The sequence below is a fragment of the Engraulis encrasicolus genome, chromosome 16 (genome assembly GCF_034702125.1).
Source record: "Engraulis encrasicolus isolate BLACKSEA-1 chromosome 16, IST_EnEncr_1.0, whole genome shotgun sequence".
NCBI lineage: Eukaryota > Metazoa > Chordata > Actinopteri > Clupeiformes > Engraulidae > Engraulis > Engraulis encrasicolus.
The window spans coordinates 12,947,153-12,969,678 of NC_085872.1; the positions used below are offsets into that span (position 1 = coordinate 12,947,153).

The window sequence follows — 22,526 nt, forward strand, 5'->3', positions numbered from 1 at the left end:
TGTGTAAGATGACATGAATCTATGATAGATCATTTGCTCTCGTCTTGAACTAATCTCTACAACAAAATGGTGATAGATGAGAAACCAGATGAGTCATCTCTTTTCAATATGGCCTACAGTAAAACACAATATACACTATACATCTACATATCTACCATCATTATCAGATCTTATTACTGACAAAATGACAGCAGTAAAACCCATGGTTATTTGGACATGGATAATAGACTCTGAGGGTGCCTGGAAAAAAAGCTAGACAAAGGGTGAAGTCGTGCTCCGAGCTCTGATTGATGCCTTCATGACGACTAGAGGCGACTCACGCGACGAGAGCGACAGTTTGTAGTTGAACTCCTGGGAATATTATGCAAATTAGCTATGACGTGTTCAGCAACAGCCGCCACAGCCAATGGGAATGTTGGAATGCTTGCATTCTGCTTTTAACGGACATACTCTAGTCGCTTCAATCGCTCTTGCTGCACAGATGCGATTCTCTGTCGCTTCAATCTCGTCGTGGCTGGTGTCTTCGCCCGGTAGGGGAGGCCAGGAGAGGCTACCATGAGCCACAGTGCCTTAAGCGTCTGGCCAGGCTGCTGACACTGGCTAAGCAGAGCGCACTGACGGGATTAGTTACAGTATAGCTTAGTCTGAGGTCTTCATGTCAACCAGTTGTTGAGGTTTCAGAGGTGGATTACAGCATGCACACTTTTTAGCAACACAGTATAACGTGTCTCTGGCCACTCATCAGTTTACAAGCACATACGTAATTTCAATTTCCTTGTATGACATGCGCATATTAAGAAACTGACAATAAAAGCTGACATGACTTGACATCAAGTCCTCGCTATGTTGCTGGCATGGAGGTACGGTGCTGAAAACATGAGCAGCACCTCACAGCGAGTGAGTGGCGTGTTGTGGACAAGCTACTGCTTACAGTAGCATGAGGGATGTGCATACATCCAGTAAAACAGGTGCTGGATTAAACAAAGACGCATAAAAGAAGGAAAAATCCGCACACTGAACAGCAGCCAGCAACAGTGTGTACATTTTTCCTTCTTCTTTGACAAGCTAGTGTAGTGTTTCTCAACGGGGGCGGTACAGCCCCCCAGGGGGCGTCGGGGAGCCTTAGGAGGGCATCGTGAAGGATACAGATGAGAGGGGGCTGTGTTTCGTTGTCATTGGGGACATTAGATCATTTAAGTTTTTTAATACTAAGGGGGCTGTTGGGAGGCTTGGGATGAGGTCCAGGGGGCGTTTGTTAAAAAAAGGTTGAGAACCACTGAGCTACTGCTTACCTTCTCCATCTCCTCCCAGTTGTAATTGCAGTTGCCCACCACCATGGCCATGAGCTCTGAGGGCTGGAAGAGGGAGAGGATCTTCCCTCCACACACCTTCAGGAAGCCGCTGGAGAAGGCCGCGTAGACCTCCTGCACCGCGTCAGCAAACACGTAGCGCAGGTACGCCGACACAAACTCCATCCTGTGGAAGGGAAATCACATACCATATGCATGTCAACAAACAGGACTGTTGAAAATAATAATAATAATAATAATAATAATAATAATACTTTCGTTTTATATAGCACCTTTCAAAACACCCAAGGATGCTTCACAGAGTGTTGTGTTGGAAAGTGTGAGTGTGTGTGCGCGTCAGTGTGTCAGCGTGTGTGTGAATGCATGTAAGTGAAAGTGCTTGTGGAACTAGCAGCCATAAGCCTCCAGGAAGAGATGTGTCTTAAGGGGTTGCTTAAACATGGCCAGTGAAGGGGCATTCTGGATGTGGTCGGGCAGATTGTTCCAAAGAATGGGAGCAGCAACATGGAAGGTTCTGTCACTGGTGGCCTTGAGCCTGGTACGAGGGACGATCCGCTGGCCCTTGGAAGAGGACCGCAGGGATCTTGAGGGGTCATAGGGTAATAGAAGAAGCGCAACACTGCTTGACCGTAAATCTTTTTTTAAAATGTATTATTCATGGGCCTTTTCACCTTTATTTTTTTAGATAGGACAGTGAAGAGCGACAGGAAGCGAATGTGGAGAGAGAGACGGGGTAGGGATGGCAAACAACCCAGGCCGGATTCGAACCCTGGATGCAACCCTTGGGGATGCAAGCCCAAATGTGTGGGGCTTAGCGCGCTGCGCCACAGCGCCCCACTCTTGACTGTAATTCTAGCAGTGTTGCGCTTCTCAATTGACTTCGATTGAGATAGCTGCACCTGCAAAAAAGACTCAAGGTGTGAAGTAGGCCACCTCCTCCATTCTAACAAACAGGGCTGTAGCGGGTCATTTGAATGTTACGCATGCAAACCCTCTCTTGATGAGGGTATTTCCAAAACATGGACCAGATAACGCCAGCATGGCTCAGGGGACAACATTGCCTGGTAAAGTGAATCAATCAACTCAACCCATAACTGGAAAAGCCCTGAGAGCTTTCCTCACTGATGTACAGTGCGCAGCATTAATGAGTACACCCCTGTTGAAAAGTGACATTTTGAACGAGACATTTCGGGCCGATACGGCCCTTTCTCAGACACTTTAACATAGGGGTGTACTCACTTTTGCACCAGCATAATCAAATATGTCATGGCATGGTCAAATATGTAATTTAAGTTATACTATTGACCTTGCTTTTCTATCGTAAGCTCAAAAGATGTTGTATTACACTTACTCTACGAGCGTTTTGGGAATAACTTCGGTGTTTATTCAAATATTGTTCAAAATGTCACTTTTCAACAGGGGTGTACTCATTAATGCTGTGCACTGTATATGAAGCCAATGGGCTTATCATGCTACCTCAGCTGGGCTCCACACTAATCTACCTTGTGGCTTAGAGACGGTAATGTACAGTAGGGCTGCACAATTAATCGAAACTCGTGATCTAATCGTGATATCAAGATCAGGATTTCAATTGGGATTTAATGGCTGTAATAGTGACCTGCCTCCGGGCCTCCTTGAAGCCAGAATAGGCGGACACTCTCGTGTTTCTGGCCAAAAATCTGGAGGTCCGCCCAAGTTTCATGCTATTGCCTTCTACATGATTATTACAATTTAGTTTAATTTTGCTCATCCCTTATATAATTCATTGGTCCGTGCATATTTTGGTAATTGGATTTTCCCTTTATGAATGGGAATTTAAAAAACGAAAAACGATTTTGTTTGATTTTTGTTTTCAAACCCAAAACGAACAATTGAATTACGCAGCATTTTCCTTTCATTTTCATTTTTTAATTACACTATAAAAAATGAAATTTTGTCAACGACAATGAAGTCAACACAAACGGAAAAACGGACCAAAAACAAGCATTATTCATATTGTGGATGCCGGAAGTCAGACAGGTTATGTTAGGTCAGTGCTCCCTTCTGGAATGGCTTTCATTTGATGATGATTTGATGATTTGATTCTTTAATGTCCACGTGTGGAAACTTGTCTTCAGTTTCACCATTGTAAAAGAATACAGTTACACATTACACATTCAAAGACATTACACATTTAAAGGTGTATGCCACTATTTTGGGGCTTAATACAGTTAAAATCCTTGGCCGGGGTTTATAAAGGTGGTAAAGTGTCTTATTTTTCATGTTAAGCGTTGTCTTGCTTTAAGACAAGTTAAAAGAGGGAGTATGTAGCTAAGCTAGTGAAAGTCAATGGATCACTGTAGCATGCTACACGGATCCATTGACTTTCACTAGCTTAGCGACATGCTCCCTCTTTTAACTTGTCTTAAAGCAAGACACTGACTTACATGAAAAATAAGACACTTTACCACCTTTATAAACCCCGGCAAACAATTTTAACTGTATTATGCCCCAAAATAGTGGCATACCCCTTTAAGACAAGACACCTCATTCCACGCAAGAACAATCTGGGAAACCACTCCAGTAAATGGATGAATAAATAGGTTAGATCTAACAATGTAAGAAAATAAATGCGTAATTCAATTGCTCGTTTTGGGTTTGAAAACGAAAATCAAACAAACCAGTCGTTTTTCGTTTTTTTAAATTCCCATTCATAAGGGAAAATCCAATTACCAAAATATACACGGACCTTCATTCTTGGCTATATTTCATTTCCTGATTTAAAATAGAATGCTACAATTTTTTTTTATTGACGTTCAATTATCATGATGAATAATCATGATTTCGATTTTGATCTTCATTTTTTTCATAATCGTGCAGCCCCAATGTACAGAGTTTTACACAAAGCAAAATAAATTGAAATCCACACACATACAAACACACACTGCTTTAATGTCCTTCTGATGTCTTGGGCCTAGAGGGAGTGGAGATCCCTGGAGAGGGAGAGGGATTGCAGACACAGCCTTGTGATCTCCCTGCACTACAGGGAACTACTCCACAGCTCTGTGTGTGTGAGTGTGTGAGTGTGTGAGTGCATGCGTCACAGTCTATATAACATTCAAATTGTGTGTGAATGTAAAGATGCTCCTGCCTTCAAAATGTTAAGGTTTTCTGACAGCTAACACACACACACACACACGCGCGCACACACACACACACACACACACACACACACACACACACACACACACACACACACACACACACACACACACACACACACACACACACACACACACAGTCAGACAGAGACACAGACTCTCTCACAGACACTCTCCTTGTCTTTCTCTTTCTCTTACACAGACAAGCACACACACACACACACACACACACACACACACACACACACACACACACACACACACACACACACACACACACACACACACACACACACACACACACACACACACACACACACACACACACACACACACACAGCTGACATTTCATGCAAAGCAACTACAGCAGCATAAATAAAAGACATATGGTGTCCATGTTAAAGTGAGGAGGGAGATGTAACTCAGGAGTTAACTCCCCCCCCCCCCCCCCTCTGCCACCCCACCCCTATTATCGGGTCATGTGCAAGCCGCTCTCACATGCAGGTGACGTGCTCCACCACATGTGACCTCACACCCACCACACTTAATCCACACAAACACACACACACACACAGACACATACACAGAAAGCCACAGGCGCACACACTCAGACGTTTGTGTAAAGTGTATTAGGGCTGGTAATCTACTAGCCTTGTCTAATCTCTTCAACAAGTCAGCTGGTGAACTGGAGTCAAGGCCACGGACGGCAACACAGCACAGTGGGAGCATTGGAGCAAATGTTTATCTGTCTGTGCATGTGTCTACATGTTTTGTCTCGCTGTGCGTGTGTGTGTGTGTGTGTGTGTGTGTGTGTGTGTGTGTGTGTGTGTGTGTGTGTGTGTGTGTGTGTGTGTGTGTGTGTGTGTGTGTGTGTGTGTGTGTGTGTGTGTGTGTGTGTGTGTGTGAGACAGAGAAAGAAAGAGACAGGGAGAGTGAAAAGAGGCACCAAAAATAGAGAGACTGACACGCACACAGACCAACAAATATATACTTTTAAAAGGTACACTGTGTAAGATTTTTAGGCGTTTATTTCCAGAACTCCTGCAACATATTCTCTAATGCTACCTTTTTCATGAATACTTACCACCACCATCAAATTCTAAGTATTTATTCTGATTGGGAAAATTGCACTTTTCATGCATAAAAAGGGGGATCTTCTCCATGGTCCGCCATTTTGAATTTCAAGAAATAGACATTTTTAGCTGCAAAAATGACTGTACTTGGGCCATACTAGAAAATATTAGTTAATTACTTAATAAACTTTTCCTGCACAGTGTACCTTTCATGATAGACACAGAGACACACAGGTGGGGATATGATACATGATTATCTAGCTGTCCAGGAATGATAAGTACGAAAAGGAGTTAGAGTTTTTACTGCAGAAACCTGCTCAGAAATACCTAACCTTCAATTAGGGCAACATTTTATACAAAAGGGCAACACATTTTATACAACAACAAAAAAACTATGTCAAAACTGAGAAAAGGTATGTGGTTGATATCAAAGTATGAAATCATTGAGCATATGCGTGTCCAGCCTTCTACACACAACAGGAATATATGGGAAAAAACTTTTGATTAAAAGGTATCTTTTAAAATAAGCATTTGTTTGAAACAGCTCTTCGTTCCAATCAATATTTCCAAATGAAAATAAAACCAAGAAAAAACAAAACCAGGAATTAAGTCATATTCCAAAAAAAAACATATATATATATTTTTTTATAAGAAAATATTGATTGTACGACGGAGTATTAGTGCCACATTTGAAATAATAATAAAAAAATTACCGGTATGTCACAATTTTGACATATTATCTCACAAATGCTAGATAGGATCTCACAATTCTGAGATACTATCTCACAATTGTGAGATGATAACTCACAATTCTGACGTACTATCTCACAAATCTGAGATACTATCACACAATTGTGAGTTAATATCTCACAATTCTGAGATAGATTGCATAGGCGCATTTCGGCAGTTGCTAGTCCTATATTGCACATGGGAATTCATCAGTTGCTATTGAATGAAATGGCTGTTACGGACGAACTCATCAAGTTATAGCCTAGGTCTACTTTTCTGTTCGATTTTCAAATAAAGAGATAGGGCTAGCTGTGTATGTATGGCGCTTTTTTCAAACCGCACAGATCCAAGGCTACAGGTGGTTGAATTTGAGGGCAGTTCAGATGGGCTTTGCAGGCTTCCATCCATAACACAAAAGCGACTGAAGCCGCCAATCCATCCGTATAGCCTATTCCAATTGCCTTTTACAGGCAGATATATTTTTTTCTCCGAAACAGGCCAAGTCTCTGCAGTGCCTCATCAGAGTCCGAATGCTCATGACGATGTGGTGATTCTGGGCTAACACCATGAGTATCTCATTATTTGAAAATCCAACAGAAAAGTATAACTTGATGAGTTCGTCCGTACCAGCCATTTCATTTAAGCACACAATAGCAACTGCCGAAATGCACCTAGGCAATCTATATGAAATATGAAATATTAACTCACAATTGTGTGATAGTATCTCAGATTTGTGAGATCCTATCTAGCAATTGTGAGATAATATCTCAAAATTGTGACATTATTATTATTATTTTTTTTTAAATGTGGCACTAATACTCCGTCGTATGTGATTGTGAACATGAACTTAATATCTGCAAGCGAAAGCCCATTGGGAAACTCCAACTCCCATTGTCATTGTGACACAGCACTCCACAGCAAACAAGTGAACACAACGAAATTGCATTTATGCCTCACCCGTGCAAGGGGGCAGCCCTCAGTGGCGCCCCATGGGGAGCAGTGCGGTGGGACGGTACCATGCTCAGGGTACCTCAGTCATGGAGGAGGATGGGGGAGAGCACTGGTTGATTATTCCCCCCACCAACCTGGCGGGTCGGGAGTCGAACCGGCAACCTCTGGGATGCAAGTCTGACGCCCTAACCGCTCACCCATGACTGAATATCATGGAACACCATCAGTGTGATGAAAAATGTTTGCACACTGCTTTCATAGACTTTCATCTTGCTTTGAAACATCTTTGTGCATTGATAATAGCTGCCACTGACAAAGAGATGCTTTCCTTTGTGGCATTGCAAACATCTTGATGATCTCACCCTACTCTCCCTTTGACTAGCAGCAGTCTCATACTCATTATCAGACTAATTTTGGAGTTTGTGCACTTGTTCAATTGTGCATTTTCCAAAAAACAGATAGGTGTAGTTCACCTTATGCAAATCTTTGTATTTGTGTGTGCATAATGCACCTCTAAAGAGACTAAAATAAAGTGTGTGTGTCTTTTTTCTGTGCAGTTTGGAATGCCCCATCTGTTCGCTTTGTCTCCGACACATCAGCTCATCAGCTGGAAGCTCAGAACAGGGACAAACACAAACACCACCGCAAGTGAGTGGACGCACACACACACACACACACACACACACCCACCCACACGCATGCACACTAACGCGCACGCACAGACACACACGCGTGCGCGCGCACAGACACACTCGCGCGCACACACACACACACACACACACACACACACACACACACACACACACACACACACACACACACACACACACACACACACACACACACACACACACACACACATACTTTTGATTGAAGCAATCTCTGTTCTCCCTTAAATCTATCAGACTTATTGTTTTTTAAACAGCCCAAAAAGTCTGCCTTGTCCCTGGAATCTGGGTCATCTTATCAATCAGTAAGGCACTGGTACTGCATGTCCACCCACCTGTTGGATTTGTCCACCACAATGGACTCTCCTCCAGGAATCAGCTCCTTCACCTCCGTTAGCCCATAGTACTCCCTGGTAATCTGGACAGAGAGAGACAGAGAGAGAGAGAGAATTTGACTTTTTAACCACTCATTTATTGTATCATTTTCACCAGGTCAGATTACAAGTTTAAGCCATATAATTACATACCATATGTGGAGGGAGAAAAAAAACCTCTCCTACACCTCAAACACACAATTTCTTCGTTAACAGAAACAACACGGCCCCGAGAGAGAGAGAGAGAGAGAGAGAGAGAGAGAGAGAGAGAGAGAGAGAGAGAGAGAGAGAGAGAGAGGGAGAGAGACACAGAGTGAGTGAGTGAGTGAGTGAGTGAGTGAGTGAGTGAGTGAGTGAGTGAGAGAGAGAGAGAGAGATAGAGAGAGAGAGAGAGATAGAGAGAGAGAACAGAGAGATAGAGAAAAGAGAGAGAGAGAAAGAGAGAGAGAGAGAGAGAGAGAGAGAGAGAGAGAGAGAGAGAGAGAGAGAGAGAGAGAGAGAATAGAGAGAGAGACAGAGAGAGAGAGAGAGAGAGAGAGAGAGAGAGAGAGAGAGCAACACATAAATAATGCATTTCAAAATATCGGTCTCTGGCACAGTTCTCTTCCCCCTAGTTTCAACATGACGTGAAACATTCTGTTTACAAAGCAGGCTGCCATTATGGAATTCTGCAAAAACAGTCAACATCTCCACAGGAACTAGACAAAAAGCAAACTGATTAATGAAAAGGAAATGCCTGCCCTCTGATCCCCAGGCTTGTTCTGGTATAGTCTCTTGAAACGTGGTTCAGCTGTTTTTATGGAAAATGACAGCTGGAGGTGTCCCTCGGTAGCCTCATTGGTGGCTTGTGAGAAAAGCTGGGGTGTAGAGGACTTTAAAGGGACACTGTGCAGGAAATGGTCAAAAAAGATACTGCAACTATGCTGCTCATTGAAACTGGGCTGCCTATTGCCAAATTTGATCTTCACTTGAAAGTTTACTAATACACAATTTTTTTCATGTATGGTCCAAGTACAGTAATTTTTGCAGCTAAAAATGGCTATTTTTAGAAATTCAAAATGGCGGACCATGGAGAAGATCCCCCTTTTCATGTATGAAAAGTGCAATTTTTCCAGTCATAATGAATACTTAAAATTTGATGCTGGTGGTAAGTATTCATGAAAAAGGTAACATTAGTGAATGGGCAGCATAAATTCTGGAAATAAACAACTAAAAATCTCACACAGTGTCCCTTTAAGGAGAAATCCGGTGTGAAATGGCTTAAATAGTGTTAAAGCATGATGCTCAGCGCTAACCTTTTCCACATACCTCACCTGCTTAATTCCCCTGCATTCAGAAATCCAGCAATAGTTAACCGATGCTAACATTTATCTTTTGCAGCGAGTCTGGAGTGGCTGTAACTGTAGGCCTTGAATGGTGCAGCCTGTATCAGGCTGTGGCGAAGCCTCTACAAATGGCTGTGTTTCTAGACTAACTGTACTACCAAAGTTCTCTATATCTCGGTTTACATGTCAACAACCCCGCAACTCTACAGAATGAAGTATTGAGTAACTTTGAGCCTCGTAAAAGGGTGGAAAACACAGATTTATAATGATGGCTATGTTGGTGCTGACAGACTCGCTGCAAAAGAGAAATGTTAGCATTTCTGATGTCCAATTCAGATAATCAGCTCAGATCCTCCATCCTAAACTAAACATACTGTACCTACATAACATTTTCCCATCTCCACGCTGTTAACCATTTTTTTTTTGTTTAATCTTAAATATAAAGAAGTGTATAGGTGTAAATGGCAGTAAAATCACTCACTGCAAAGTTCAGACAGAATGTGTCCTCAATGTCGTCTCCATCATAGTCCAGGAGCTGTTGAAGACTCCTGAAGGGAGCGGAGATTAAGAAAAACTCAGCAATAGCAACACGAAAGCATGTTTGATAATACATTTAAATTTACACCCATCAGTTCATGATTGCAAATAAATGACTACAGATGAAATCAAGAGTCTGTGCAAGGCTGACAGAAATCGGCATGCAATTTATCTCGCAGCATGTTCATACAAAGCCTTACGGAGTATTAGTTGCAGATCACAAACTCAAATATGCTCAGACACTGCTCCAACATTCAAGGATTGGCTGTCAGAACTGACAGGTGTACTACATCTGGAGAGACTCAGATATGACTTGTCAAACAGACTGAAAATATTTTACAGGATCTGGCAGCCCATCCTAGACCACATTACCCAGGAGGATAATGACTGCAGTCAAGAATGAGTGTACCGTTCACCTCTTTTATTTTCTTTGTGTGAATATATCAAAATCTGTGATGTACAACTACAACTCACCCAGCCCTGTTTGTGTTGTTTTTTGTTTTGTTTTGTTCTGTGTGTGTATATTGCTTTTTCCCTTTCTGTATTGTTTTGTTTTCTGCAAAAAATCTGAATAAATATATAATTAAAAAAAAAGATATATATGCTCAGACACGCACGCACAGACAGATTTAATCCTGGTAAACAAATTCGATTTCACTACTGGGATCACAATTTTCAACAGCTGTACCTTCCAAAACACATTTGGATTAAGTGACCAGCCCTGCTTTCCATTTTTCCATTTTCAACCTCACGAAAATGTATATTTTGTTGGTGTCAAGCAAATGCCCATGTCATTATGGTGTTTGTATAGCCCGTGTGAAGCATAAAACTGACTAAGCAAAGTGAGTGTTGCCCAACTCCAGTGCCACCACAGTGGAAAAAAAGACATTTGACACTACAGAGCAGACACATGAGCAGACTAGAGGTCAGCCAAGAGTATTTCCATACTCTGTAAACTTCCCAGACTCTGCTGACTATTCAAGGATAGGAGAAACAATGGCTTGTATTTCTCAAATAATAAATAAGAGTTTTGTTTTAAGTTGTATTAGTATAAGGCTAGCTCTCATTATTTTAGTACCATGAGTGGAAAATGTGGTAAAATAAGCATGTGTACATAGCCACATTGAGCAAAACGTTTACAACACATATAAATGAACAAATCTTTTTCAAAAAGGGCAGAGTAATAATGCACGCCTCTCCTCAAATAATCGACAGCTACCCAGTTATATCTTTTATTTGGTCCCATTGGTTGGTTTAGTAGTTGGACTGCTGCCTGCGTAAAACACATATTTCAGATGCAGCTTGCAGTGCTCTTCATCAAGTCCGACAGGCGGACAAAGATGCGTCCACTTATTGCTTATTGATGTAATTTCATGAATACAATTTAATGTAATTTCATGAATACAATTTAATGTAACACAAAAAATGGCGGCGAAGATTGTATTTTGGCCGATTTAGAGAATGCGTTTCAGATGGACAGACCGACGGACATACCCTCTTATAGAGATGCTAGGACGCATCTAAAAAGGACTGCAAATCAAAAGTTCCCACAGACATCTTGCATTGCGATCGATGCCAAGGCGATTGTGAGCATGCAGAGCATGTGGGCTACAGCTAAGTTACACCATTGTGGTACATCTGTCATCAGCCTAGCCAATGAATAATTTAAATAATTTGTGCTCAAGCTACTATATATTTTTCAATTAAACATTCTAAAGGGCACATTTACAGAAGCTTGGGAAATCAAATGTGAAGATATTTGGTTGCCACTAATATCAGAGCCTTTGCCCAGTTAAACTAGCTAAACTATATTCAGACATCTTACCAGTCCTGCCTTCTTACCACTACAGACCCCATCAACCTCATCAGTATTGCTTTGCTTGTGGCTGGAAATTCTCCATCTCCCGGCACCAATCCAAGACTATGGGTGTTTCCCAATGTCAAGTGTTCTAGTCTTGCTAGGACGTGAAACGCCCAGTGACTGGATACTCTTTGATGAACTCCGCGAAGTATCCAATCACTGGGAGTTTCACATCCTAGTAAGGCTAGAACACTGGACATTGGGAAACAGCCAATGTATACATGCTTCTTTAGCCTGCAATCCATGGCTATGGGAGGGGCTGCCTCCAACTCCAAGCAGGCACTAATTACAGCCTTCCTCTGCTGATCTGGGGGACACTGATTGTTTTGCTGCTGGGCTGTGGGGACATCTGCACACAATTAGGTCCCCGCCACTAAGCCAGTGCATGCAGCTCGGCTTGAGGAAATGTACTGTGAAGCAGACAGCAGCTAATCTACTGTTATGTAAAAATCTTTGCCGTTTGAGTCTTCCTCTTGCATAACAGGCAGACTCAGAGAGAGAGAGAGAGAGAGAGAGAGAGAGAGAGAGAGAGAGAGAGAGAGAGAGAGAGAGAGAGAGAGCGTGATCATTCTGGATGATTGAGCATTACACTGCAAACTAACCATGTCTTCATTTACACACACGCACACGCACACGCACACACACACACACACACACACACACACACACACACACACACACACACACACACACACACGGCAGTCCATATAATCAAGGTCGTTTACAGTGGCTGTTAAGAACGACTTCAATCAGATCTTAAGACTGACTGAATGTATATTACTGTATACTGTCATACAAGCACAGTATCATCAACGGTTTAAGGCAAGATAATCCTTGTAGTATACAGAGTTGCACACTGCTGACATTCCTCTGCTAAAACAAATTTCTCAGGCTGGTACTCCTCTGCTCTGATATAGGGTGGATTCCAATATGCGGACTCCCGTCCTTGGTCTGTGCCTGTGGCCTCAGTGGAGAAAACAATTCAGTTTCCCCGCTGTCAGCCTAACCAAAACAGCTTTTGGGGGACTCTTCTTCATCACCATCCCGTTTGCAAATGAGAAAATGACATTAGAATTGAGCTTTTGCTAGATATTGAAATACAAGTCTGTTGTTGGTGACGTCATCACAAGGCCACAAGGAGGCAAGTGAGCAAGGGAGGACAGGAGTTTGCATATTTGGATATCCAACCATGGTCTCCCTTGCTGCTCTCATGTGGTGGTCACGTGGTCACGTACCTTCCCTCCGTAGGAGACAGCTCCTTCAGGTCCTCCAGGGTGGGCGAGACGTTGAGCAGCTTCTTGTAGAGCACCAGGGGGAAGTGGAGATCCACCACCGTGGAGTTGTAGATGGCCAGCCCACAGATGATCCCGATCAGGTGGAACCAGTTGTGCTCCACAAAACACTGAGAGCAATAGATAGAGCAGGAAAAGCTTCAGTCAGGAGTTGCTAGGACAGCAATTTCTCATCTCATCTGGACAGAGCTTTTTTTCTCGTTGTGTGCATTAATATGCTTTTTTTGTGACTTTTGAACACTGGGGCAATTTTCAATCAACCACTACTGTTTGGAATATAAAATCTTTGTGAAAATCCAATGCCTTAGCAATAGCATATGAAACATCACATTCAATTGACAGAAACGGGAGCTTGGTGTGCAGACTCCAAGTTATTTTCATTTTTCATGTGACTTTGCCACCCAAAACTTTTTTGAGATGGATGTGCGTGTTTTGTTCTTTGTTATACTAGAGCAATGTTGGTAACCATTTGCTCTCCAAAAGCAGCTTGATGAGATCTATGAGGCGACTATACATAGAACACTTGGGCTACAATTTCAAACTAACAGAATAGCACTGTGAAGAGTGGGCCAAAATCTACATGTTGCATTTGGCATGGTACATGGTATCTCCAGGGAGACAGCGATACATACAGCTCCAGGCCTTTTTATTAGAATACCATGAAAAAGTTGATTTATTTCCATAATTCCATCAATAATGTTAAACTGTCATGGATTGTAGATTCATGGCCCAGTTTTTTAACTATTCCAATCATTAATTTTTTTCTTTTTATATACGTTGGCCTTCCAGCTCAAAAAACCCATGAATTGGGGAATTCGCATTATTAGAATATTGTTATAAAATCACTTTTTTCTTCATCAAAATTCGGGTCACATTAAATCAGTTGAAATTTGGTACTTTCTACATAACATGCAATGGTCAATACTTGGTCAGGACATTCTCTGTCTTCATAATGGCCATGATGCGTTTAACATTGAAGTCAATGGCAAAAACAGTGCATGGGAGTTATGGAAGCCCAGATATCCTTGATGCTTTGCTGTCAGCTGTTCTTGTTTGTTGACCTGTTACCCCACACTTCACTCTTCAATATACCAAGTAGATTTCCATGCCACGTTTTGGCGTTAACTCACCAGTTTAATTCTAAATAACCAGAAATGGAACCCCATTGAAAATGAATGGGGTTTTATTTCTGTTGAGTTAAAACTAAACTGGTGAGTTAACACCAAAACGTGGCGCGGAAATCTTCCCCCCCCCGGGATCAATAAAGTTACTCTACTCTACTGTACTATACTGTATTCTACTCTACTATGAACAAAATCATCGCGCTGCAGGAGCTGAACAACTGGGTGAGAGGGGAACTTGGTGTCACAGAGTTGTTTCCCACAGGTGCCTTGTTGTTTGGCACGCACAAATGTTCCTAGCAGCACCATCACGCTTCAGTTATTGCTGAACACGGGTCATTTCTCTTGGGAAATAGCTGATGTAAGCTACACACCACAGGCTTCACATTAGATGTTGCTTGGACAAGATTACGTAAAAGGCTGACACGGACAGGCTCTCTTCCCTGATACCATCATCCAAGAACATCCACAGTAATTTGAGGCTATGGGCTGGATGTACAGCTGACAGCAAAGACGAGGCTACGCTGCATATGAAGGGCAGATTAGAGGGGACTCGGTTGTTAGAGGACTCAGCACAATGTCCATCTTGGATATATAGGGCATATTCATTTCACCCTGGAATCAATAAATGATAAATGATACTCTACTCTACTCTACTCTATAAAAACCATCAGTGTTCTACAGCAAACCAAGCATAGATACAGTGCAATACAAATATCTTAGCACTGTATTTGTGCAACCACATTAATTTAATAAATAAATAAATAAATAAGAACAAATATTAATACTTAGACAATACTTAAACAGCCATTATCTGCATGACTTGAATGATATGAAAACGAAACAGAAATGTGAGATAATGTACATGACTCCGTCAGTGAATGTTACTAGATTTTAACATTCACATTAAAGGAACAGACCATCTTATTTCAGGAAATTGCTGATCTGTAATTAACCCGTTAAAACACAGCGTTATTCATTTGTTGTTACCAGAATGGCAATGACTGAGTGGTAGTGCATCATTAAAGGCCCTGTGTTATGTCAGAGTAGAGTAGTACTATGGTAATTAACCTTTCATGACTATAACAGCGTGCCTCAGATGGTACGGCGTGCATTACAGGGCTAGGCCCTGGTAAAATACGAGAATACCTAGGATTTTTTCTGTATGTGTTTGCAACGTCTAGTTTGACCATATTTAGTGTAGCCATGGAAGTCTATGGTACCCCATACAAAATCATCAAATGTACTTAAAAGGCACTTTAAAACCAATGTAAAATTCACCAGATTGCAAAAAGGCCATTTTATTCTGTCCACGGATCACTTGTGGCTTGATGCTAATGGTACCATTTAGGCCTCACAGGACTATTACGACTCAAGTTCCACCATTTCAGAGCAGCCCACAGCCAGTGCTCTGCCATTAGCTTTCCATTAGCTATTATAGTGGTTGAAAATATTGACTGGCCTGTTGGAGTGTATAGAAATTGACCAATTTAATATATGTATCTAACAGTCAACTTCTAAATATTTCAGGAGTAATTCCTCATCCAACCACAGACTAATATTACATTGCATTTGGCAGACGCTTTATAAGCAAAGTGACTTTCAAGCGAGGACATAATCATAGCCAACATTTCTAGTATGAATAGAAATGTGCCGTACATGTGCATTATATAAAAGTTGTCCTTGTCCTGTGCACACCACTGACCTTATCAGAGAACCAGAGCAGATTGGAGTCTGAGTAGTGGGAGAACATGCCATAGACCGGGTCCATCAGCTCCTTCAGCAGCAGGAGGAAGAACTCCTTGGTGACCCCGCCTGCATCAACAGCCTCCTCCCCGTCAAAGATGACCTGCAGGCAAGGGGGAAACACATCCAAGTCTGAATAAGGATGAGGGTGCCCATGCCAGCAGACTTCACACTCTTTGAAGTCTCCCTCCTGCACAGCTGATCAGGCTTTGATGTGTGAAAGCAAAAAATATACAGTAATTTAAAGAGGCCATTATTTGAAGTAGTTCTCCATAGCTCTGCGACATGACAAATACAATGTGCGGTGTGTGCAGAACAGAATGAAATTTCAATGTTGGCGTAAACAATATTATAAGCAATGTGTTTAGCTGTAAAACACATGCAGAGTAAACAGGAGCACTAAATGTCACCAACTGATCTGTTACTTCTGAAAATATATAAATATGTCCATATGGGCAATACTGGCCCTTCTGGAGTCTGGCCCTGGCCTCATCACACAGCAAGCCTGTGTGTTACGGAGATGTTGGCAGATTCTGAACTCTGACCTTCAGGGGTTTCTTGAGGTCGACGTCAGAGTAGACGGTGAGCTCTCGCAGTGCGTCACTGACGAGATGGTCTCGGCGTACGTGCAGCACCAGGAAGGGGTTGCGTGCCAGCAGGGGCTCCAGCGTCAGCAACATAAACACGTTGTGCAGGTTGGCACCACTCACCGCCATCTTGCACGCAAAGCAGCCACACAACACAAGGAAAGGGGTGAAGTGGAAAGGGAGACGGGGCATCACATACATGTACGTAAGGCAGGTCTGACACAGTCGGCACACACAAATGCATTTGAAATTGATACTTTGACACATTTTCCTATTTTATATGATTATGATTATATGATTATAATTAGGGCTGTCATTTTAACGCGTTAATTAGATTAATTAATTACAAGGTGCATTAACACGTTGTAAAAATTAATGGCCTTAATTATTTATGGGTAGACATACGTTCTAAGCCACACCAAAAGCGCATGGCGTGGCAACTGAATTCACTCACTCACGCCGTGATAAATACAAGCCGTCCGTCAACTTCTAAAGCTAAAATACAATAAATACAACAAATACAGACACTTTTCTGTCTTTTTTCATGAACAAAAGCATATGTTTGTATTTAATTATTTTTAGATATTTTTGAATTATTACGAGATGTGCCAGTTGACGCTGCATTGCTGCGAACAGCTGTTCAGTTAAAATTAGATGTGGACCAACGACGTTTTCCTTCAATTAACACAAGCAATCAGACAACTAATAACATGTCAGACCCAATTTGGTGTTTTTCCCATTAGGCCTATCGATTTGTCTATATTTGATAACTTTTAGAAAGCATTTTATCACGAGATGTAAGCTACCAGTCTGCGCTCGGCAGCTGAGCTGGTTCATCTGATATGAATACAGGCGCATTTCAAGACAGTTTATCATTTGATTTGGCCATGGCAGTTGTATAATAGTTGGACTTGTGGTAGGCCTACTTAAATCTTTCATACAACTATAGCCCAGCATACGAATGAATTGACTGTTCAGGCTTTGAAACGCACGACGCAAATATTTGTGTTCATGATGTGTGACCGTGGTAGCCAAGCTACTACCTAGAGCCTACCGCAATTTCAGCAGAAGTTTCTGCTCATCTGCAGAACAACACTTGTCTATTCACTACAACATCAAACCACTTGATGGATAATTGCTACCTTTTCCACGCTGCACATAAGAATCAAAATATTATTACAGGCTCCGAAATTACCCCATGGCACAAGCTACAGTGCAAGTGTCAACAGCGCAGAGTAGCCTAGGGATTTCAATTTGACACATGTGCACAAAGTCATCGCAAGTGCTGGAAGATGATCTTCTCAAGTTGGGTTGTGATTACAGCGACTTGAGTAATACATGCCACGTTCAGAATAAAATAATACCACTGTGCCACAGATGTCAAGTTGATAACTTTGATCGCTAACTTCCACTGACACCTCAGACACTGACGTTTTCTAGCTTCAACCAATCGCTATACAGAGATAGGATGTCTTACCTTTCGTGCAGATAGCTTGGAGAAGTTTACATCAGTCAGTCTTTCTTGTCCTGTCTTACATCCATAGAATATTTTGGTGTAGAATCAATGTTTAGTCCAAGAAGGGTTATTGGCTAGCTCAGTGCAGTTATCATTCCTGGCTAATCCAGCTCCCCAAAATGTAAACAAAACGTGAATGAATGCACGTCATCTGTTTCATCAGGGGGTGTTCCCATTTCCTTGAACTCTGACCTTTTCTGATAGATAGATAGATAGATAGATAGATAGATAGATAGATACAGTAGATAGATAGATAGATAGAGATAGATAGATAGATAGATAGAGATAGATAGATAGATGGATAGATGGATAGATGGATAGATAGATAGATAGATAGATAGATAGATAGATAGATAGATAGATAGATAGATAGATAGATAGATAAGATACTGTAGACTCATTTTTTGTGTTGGCTAATGTAGCCTATTTATTCACTAACTCTGTTTACCAGGCCTATTTTATCATAGTACATCATAGGGCCTATATTGTAATTATTATTATTATTATGATTATTATTATTATTATTATTATGTTTTTCTGTAATGTTTATAGCTCAGGTATGTGTATGTCTAAGAATAGAATGAATACAATGATTTGTCATTTTAACTACTCTTGGCATATACAATTTACTCATCACTACACAGTTTGGATGTCACTATTACCCTCATATTAAAGTAAGTCTGCAGTACATGTTTTGTTTCGCGGCATGAAAAGAACATACGAGTAAGTGCGATTAATTAGATTAATTAATTACAAATTCTGTAATTAATTAGATTATTTTTTTAATCTACTGACAGCCCTAATTATAATGATTATAAACTATATGTACATCTGTGTTCAGTTACCTGCATTTGCAGCTCTGCGTCCGTTTGCAGCATGGTCGTCTTTGCTTGAGCGTTCAATATGAACGGATAGGCACATAGGGTTACAGAGTTCTAGAGGACACACAAAGTATTCCTTTAGAGAGGATGGTGAGTGGGTGGATGGGTGAGTTGCTCTTTCCACAAACTAACACATACGCTCCCACTATCTCCATCTACCATGACCGTTAAAGCTGATGCTAGTGCAGTAAAGGAATGCAGGAAAGTCAAATCAAGTAAGGTTAAGTCAAATGTACTGTATTGTTCAAAAATCTACTGTATGTAACAGGGTTAGCACAGAAACGTGGTTGAAGTGCCCCGGCTGTAATGCATTATACGGTTGATATCACATACCTGTACTGCAGGGGTTCTCATTTTCTGTGGAAAAAAAGAACATTGTTAGCATTTAAAAAAAGAGTAGGATTTAAAAAAAGAGTGGGCAAGAAAGAGAGAGGAATTGTTGAGGATATACAGAAAAAAAAGGAAAGGTAGGGTAATTGTCCTCACAATCTCAGCTTTGCTCAGAAACCACTTGAGGTAGTCTTCCTGGATGTTGACCAGGGTGGTGATGTCAGGGATGTAGAAGTGATTATAGTCCACATGGTGAGCTTTCAGGTTCACCTGGCACAGGAGAGGAGAGGAAAACATCAACATGAGGGCACAGCAGGTTGACTTGGAACCAACCAATGCTTTTAAAAAATAACAGGTCAAACAAAGGTCAAACAAAATGACATCAGGTCAGACTTGAAAAAACTGCAATGAAATGTTAAAGCTAACCTACAGTAAGTAGAAATAATGCACAACTTGGACATTGCACTTCAGTTGACCTTTATGTTTAGTATGGAAAAACAAACACCCCAGCAATGAGAAATAAAACATTGATGGTCAATGTATCGTGTTAACACTGAGGCGTGTATGCACAGAGGTAGGTGGAATGGTCTTCAAAATGTAGTTAGACAACAAATATTTAATTTTACTAGACAAGCATTTTTAAGCTGTGTATTTGTTGTATGCACATGTACAGTTTAAGAGTGACTGTCACTCAGGATTGGTGCAGTTGGCGCAAATTTAACTCAACTCAACTTCAAGTGGGACGCAGCCACAAATGGCCTTACAAGTCAGTCATATGTACAGCAATCTGCTGCACTCAGCCATACAGGACACACATACAGGACCCAAACATTTCACAGCACACATGCTCATCACAGCCATCAATGAGTGCATCTTAATATGCGACCTTGCCTCCTCCACTTGACTCCTCCACTTGCTTCTCGTCATGATGACATCACTGACAACAGCATTATATTTCAATATCTTGCAAACGCTCAATTGTAGAGTGTTTTTCTCATTTGCAATTGGGATGGTGAATGAAAAACAGTCCCTCAAAAGTTTTTGTGGCTAGGCTGACAGCTGGGAAACTTTATTGTTTTCCCCACTGAGGAGGGGCCAGGAGGCGGGACGAGGAGACAAGCACAAGTGGAGGAGGCAAGGTCGCATATTAAGACGCACTCACTATCTACTGGTGGGGACAACTTCTTGTACAGTGGCACGAGAAAGTTTGGGCACCCTTTTGGAAAATCACTACATCGGTTTCTCCCTTGTTGAGATTGTTACAGTTTAACATATGTTGAAATGAAGTTACTACCTTAAAAGCTCAACAAGAGATTAGCAGATGTAATGCTTTTCCAAAAGGGTGCCCAAACTTGCTCATGCCACTGTAATTTCAGGGGCCAACTTGTTAACAACTAGGTCTCCTTTCATCTACAGTGAAACAGGCTCTGGCCCCTCTTGTTTACCTTGTGGAGTTTTTCCAGTAGTTTAAGTGTGGCACTAATATAGCTCTCTAGAAAAGCGGGGATGAGCAGGGCCTTCCCCCCGCTCAGCAGGAACACCACTATGCTCTTGTACAGCTCCACCAGCCGGGAGAACACCTCGCAGTCCACTAGTGACCACCAGTTGTCTGGAAAAGACAGAATAGGATGGTAACCAACCTCTACACTTCGGATTTTGACTCAGGACTGACTACAAAATAACATCCACAAAGAGACATGTAACAGGAACACGTCACAACATTGCATACTCAGGATCTGCAGTACACTAACGGTGGATACACACCAAGATATTCGCGTTCGCTTAACGTGTCCGGGAGCATCGCGAGTCCGAGAGGTTCACAGGTTGCCTTACACACTGCACAGTCAGCGTCCACGCTCTATCCGCGAGCAGCAGCCATTAATTTTCAATGTAACCTGCTCATTGCACACGGACGTCCGCGCAGGAAAATAGACTCGAGTTCTATTTTCAAGGAGCATCGCGGACATGTCCGGTCTGCCGCTCGCGGGGCCGGACATGCGCCGCGCTTACACCGCGCTCCTGTGTGCGAGGCATGATCTGTTTTCATATATTCGAACCGTTTCGGACTGACACGTTAAGTGGACGTGCCGCGCTTGCGGTGTGTAAGCACCGTACCTGTTAAAAGAAAGCAAAGAGAGTTTACCGAGCACTTTGCTGGGGTTGGCATCAAGTCTGAGGATGGCCATGGCAAGAGGGATGGTGAGGGAGATGTAGTTTTTGGAGTCCTGTAGCGCGGGACACTCAGATAAGATCAGGTATATTCTCATAGCTTCCACATCCGGGGGGGAACAGGGGAGCTGGGGAATCAGCAGGCTCTCGAAGCTCTTGGTGACCTGAAGGAGAGACACATAATATGAAAGTGAAGCGAAAGCCCAACTGGGAAACTCCAACTCCCATCGTCATTGTGACACAGCACACAAGTACACACAACAAAATTGCATTTATGCTTGACCCGTACCCATGCTCAGGGTACCTCAGTCATGGAGGAGGATGGGGGAGAGCACTGATTAATTACTCCCTTACTACACCTACTAAAACCTAGCGGGTAGGGAGTCGAGTCACCCTAACCGCTTAACCATGACTGTCCATACCCATAAATGATGATGACTGTGTTGATGACTTCTGTTGATGTTGATGATGATGATGAAGGCTAGACCACGTGTTGTTTTGTCCCCACTTGGCACTCAAGCATTATGTTACATTGCCCATCAAATTTTGATAAAAAAAAAGACAGGTTGTCAGCATGTACACTACGTTGGTCTACGCATCTTTAAATGACACCTGTGTGCATGGCTCTGCTGAGTCACACGACTCTTTTGTATGAAGCACATGGAAACACTACATGTCATTTGGATTTCATAATGCAAATTCTAGTGACCAAGGCTTAGAAATGGTTGTAAAGTGCTAACAATGACAGCAATTGATTAACATCATTTAATACCATACTGTGCAAGGAGTAAAAATAATAAGTCAATTAACAAGCAAAAAAATTGATAAAAGATAAATATTGACCTTCATAGAGACAAAAAAAATAAATAACAAAAATAAACAAACATGTCCAGATGGACATCAAACAACCACATAA

General features: G+C 41.9%; 1 protein-coding gene across 2 annotated transcripts in view; it reads right to left on the bottom strand.

Moving 5' to 3' along the window:
• herc3 (HECT and RLD domain containing E3 ubiquitin protein ligase 3) overlaps positions 1–22,526 on the bottom strand; it is a 46,813-nt gene that overhangs the window by 5,250 nt on the left and 19,037 nt on the right. For both annotated transcript variants that reach the window (XM_063218676.1, XM_063218677.1), the window contains 11 exons: positions 21,585–21,774; positions 20,887–21,050; positions 19,598–19,711; positions 19,445–19,468; positions 19,076–19,165; positions 16,673–16,843; positions 16,087–16,230; positions 13,204–13,370; positions 10,052–10,118; positions 8,207–8,289; positions 1,293–1,476 (listed from right to left, as the gene is read on the bottom strand). In XM_063218676.1, coding sequence (XP_063074746.1) covers positions 1,293–1,476; positions 8,207–8,289; positions 10,052–10,118; positions 13,204–13,370; positions 16,087–16,230; positions 16,673–16,843; positions 19,076–19,165; positions 19,445–19,468; positions 19,598–19,711; positions 20,887–21,050; positions 21,585–21,774 — 1,398 coding nt within the window. The remainder of the gene's footprint in view (positions 1–1,292; positions 1,477–8,206; positions 8,290–10,051; positions 10,119–13,203; positions 13,371–16,086; positions 16,231–16,672; positions 16,844–19,075; positions 19,166–19,444; positions 19,469–19,597; positions 19,712–20,886; positions 21,051–21,584; positions 21,775–22,526) is intronic.